The 2558-nt window shown below is 48.0% G+C and overlaps 1 protein-coding gene across 1 annotated transcript; it reads right to left on the bottom strand.

Moving 5' to 3' along the window:
* Positions 1-1429: 1429 nt before the first annotated feature.
* CCDC70 (coiled-coil domain containing 70) lies at positions 1430-2131 on the bottom strand. Its single transcript, XM_032402514.1, has one exon. The coding sequence runs from the start codon at positions 2129-2131 to the stop codon at positions 1430-1432; it is 702 nt and encodes a 233-aa protein (XP_032258405.1).
* Between the last annotated feature and the right edge of the window lie 427 nt (positions 2132-2558).

The raw sequence follows: 2558 nt of genomic DNA, 5'->3' as shown, positions 1-2558 counted from the left end.
GGACCAAGAGGCAGACAGTGCCGGCTCTAGTCCTGGCCCTTCCATTTGCTGCTTGCTTGGCCATATGTAGTCACTTTGTTTCTCTAGGTCTCTGTTTCCACATCTGTATAATGGGTTTATGTGCCTTCCCTTTCAACTCACAGAGTTGTGGTGATGGCAACACGAGTTGGTGAGTGTGAAAGTCCTTGTCAAGTAGGGAGGGATGTACAAAGGCAAGGTAAGTACATGCATTAAAAGCAATGAGGGCCAGGCCTCAGAAAGTGGAAAGTAGAAGTTTGCCTCGACATGTCTTACGGTCCATTCTCTAGTCATTTCCATACCAATGCCCATATAGACCATCTAGTTCCAGAAGAGAAGTTGGGCATGTAAGCTGCTGACCACATTAGTGTACATTCATTTAATGTATTACTGCCCTGGGGCATTTTAATTTTAACAGAATGAAAGGGGAGAAACTTAAAGAAATTAATAATGCAGGGGCGCCTGGGTGGCTCAGTCGTTAAATATCTGCCTTCGGCTCGGGTCATGATTCCAGGGTCCTGGGATCGAGCCCCACATCAGGCTCCCTGCTCCTCGGGAAGCCTGCTTCTCCCTCTCCCACTCCCCCTGCTGGTGTTCCCTCTCTCGCTGTGTCTCTCTGTCAAATAAATAAAATCTTAAAAAAAAAAAAGAAAGAAAGAAATTGATAATGCAGGGGCACCTGTGTGAATGGGAACACACAGGGCAGGGAGATTGTCCTACATAGTGCACATGACTTCATCATCAGGGAAGGGCAGTGCTTTTGTGGGTGGGGCTTTAAAGCTTTGGCCTTATGCCATGCCCCTTCCTCCCGCCACAGAGAGGGGGGCAGTTGAGAAGTTTGGTGGGAGCCAGCACCACTAGGGGATTCCCCCCGTGTGTTCTGAATGGTCTGCCTGCAGGGGAGAAAGCAGCACAGGTGAGTTGTTTAAGAGCACTGTGGCCTTCTCTGAAAAGCTGTTAGCCCACCCCAGGTCTCTAAGACTATTCAGAGTGGAAAAGAAATGATTGTCCCACAGCATGACAGAGGTGTAGGTGGCTCAGCTGCTCTCTGTCCCTATCTGTCTCTAGCTTCTCTTCTCTCCCATTCTGACCTTCAAAGATTGCCATGGGTCTCTGTTCACGGACACACACACATGCAGGGCTCATGGTGAAGGGCCCAGAACCAAGCTGTATGCAGGTAGCAGTACAGGCTGGAGGGTGGGAATACGGCCTGGGAGAATTACAAAAACTGGAAAAAATGAAGCTGGCCTTATTGAAGCAGTTGTTTTTCCAAACCTCTCCTCAGGACTTTATTAGATCTTTTGAAGCAAGGAGACCAATAAGTGCATATTTTCTCCTGCACATGGGGTCACCCTGGACTTGAATCCCAATCCAGCAGAGTCTGGACCCCATGGCCCTTCATCTCCTATGCTCAAGCTCTGCCTCGGCAGAAGGCTGGTGACTGTGGCCCTCCATCAACGTTATAGTGCCTGTCTTCAGGTCTCTGCTCCTCAGCAATATGGCCACCACCTTCTACCCAGAATGCTTTCTCCTCCTCCCAGAGGGCATTCTCTTCTTCCCAGAGGGACTTTTTATCCTCCCACAGGGCCTTCTCCTCCTCAAGAAGAGCTCTTTCCTCTACCGACAGGGCTTTCTCTTCCTCCCACAGGGCCTTGTCCTCCTGAAGAAAGTTCCGATCTCTCTCCCATAAGGCATTGTCCTCTTTCCAAAAGGCCTTATCCTCCTTCCAAAAGATACGGTACTTTTTCCAAAAGGTTTTCTCTTCTTCTCGGAAAGATTTTTCCATTTCCCAGAAGGTTTTTTCCTCTTCCCAGAAGGTTTTCTCCTCTTCCCAGAAAGGTCTTTCCTCTTCCCAAAAACCTAAGATCTGACCCCGGAAAGCACGGATCTTGTCTTGGAAATTCCACATCTCTTCCCTGAAATTTTCTATTTTCTTACGAAAAATTTTCATCTCTTCCCGAAAAGCCTTTTCTTCCTGCAGCTTATGGATTAGTTTCTTCTGGCGAATGTTGGGTGAGGAGCCCACCATTGACTGGAAGCAAGCAAGCCTCATCCATTTGCTCACCTTGAAGGGAAACATCTTCTTAGTCAGCCGGAATGGTGGGGTGGCCATGATGGAGAACAGGGCTGTTGGCCAAGTCCAGGTCAGCTGGTCGAACCCTGTGGGGGCAGCACAAGAAACATGTTCATGAGTATCACATGCCAGAGAACAAGCCCTTGGGTCTGTATCATTTGATTTAGAAAAATTTAACCGTTTCTCTCTTTGTCCCAACGGCTGTGTTTGTGAGAGCCGAGGTTTGGTAGACAAACACTCTGAGGGGCCATGGCTTTGGGCTGAAGAGGCGGTCAGTATATTCAAGCTCAAGGCTGCTAAAATCACAGAATCTCAGCCAACAAGGACAGGGGTTCTCAACTAGGGTATCAGAACACACGAGTATGTCATGGTCACTTAAGGTGTGCATCACAGGATTTTTTGCTTTTAAATAATAACGTACTGTAACCCCCAAATGATTTACTTTTGTTAAACCAACCAGAATTCA

Source organism: Phoca vitulina, unplaced genomic scaffold (genome assembly GCF_004348235.1).
Source record: "Phoca vitulina isolate PV1807 unplaced genomic scaffold, GSC_HSeal_1.0 scaffold5, whole genome shotgun sequence".
Classification (NCBI taxonomy): domain Eukaryota; kingdom Metazoa; phylum Chordata; class Mammalia; order Carnivora; family Phocidae; genus Phoca; species Phoca vitulina.
The sequence above is the reverse complement of the archived record's forward strand: the minus strand, read 5'-3'. Positions and strand labels throughout refer to the sequence as shown.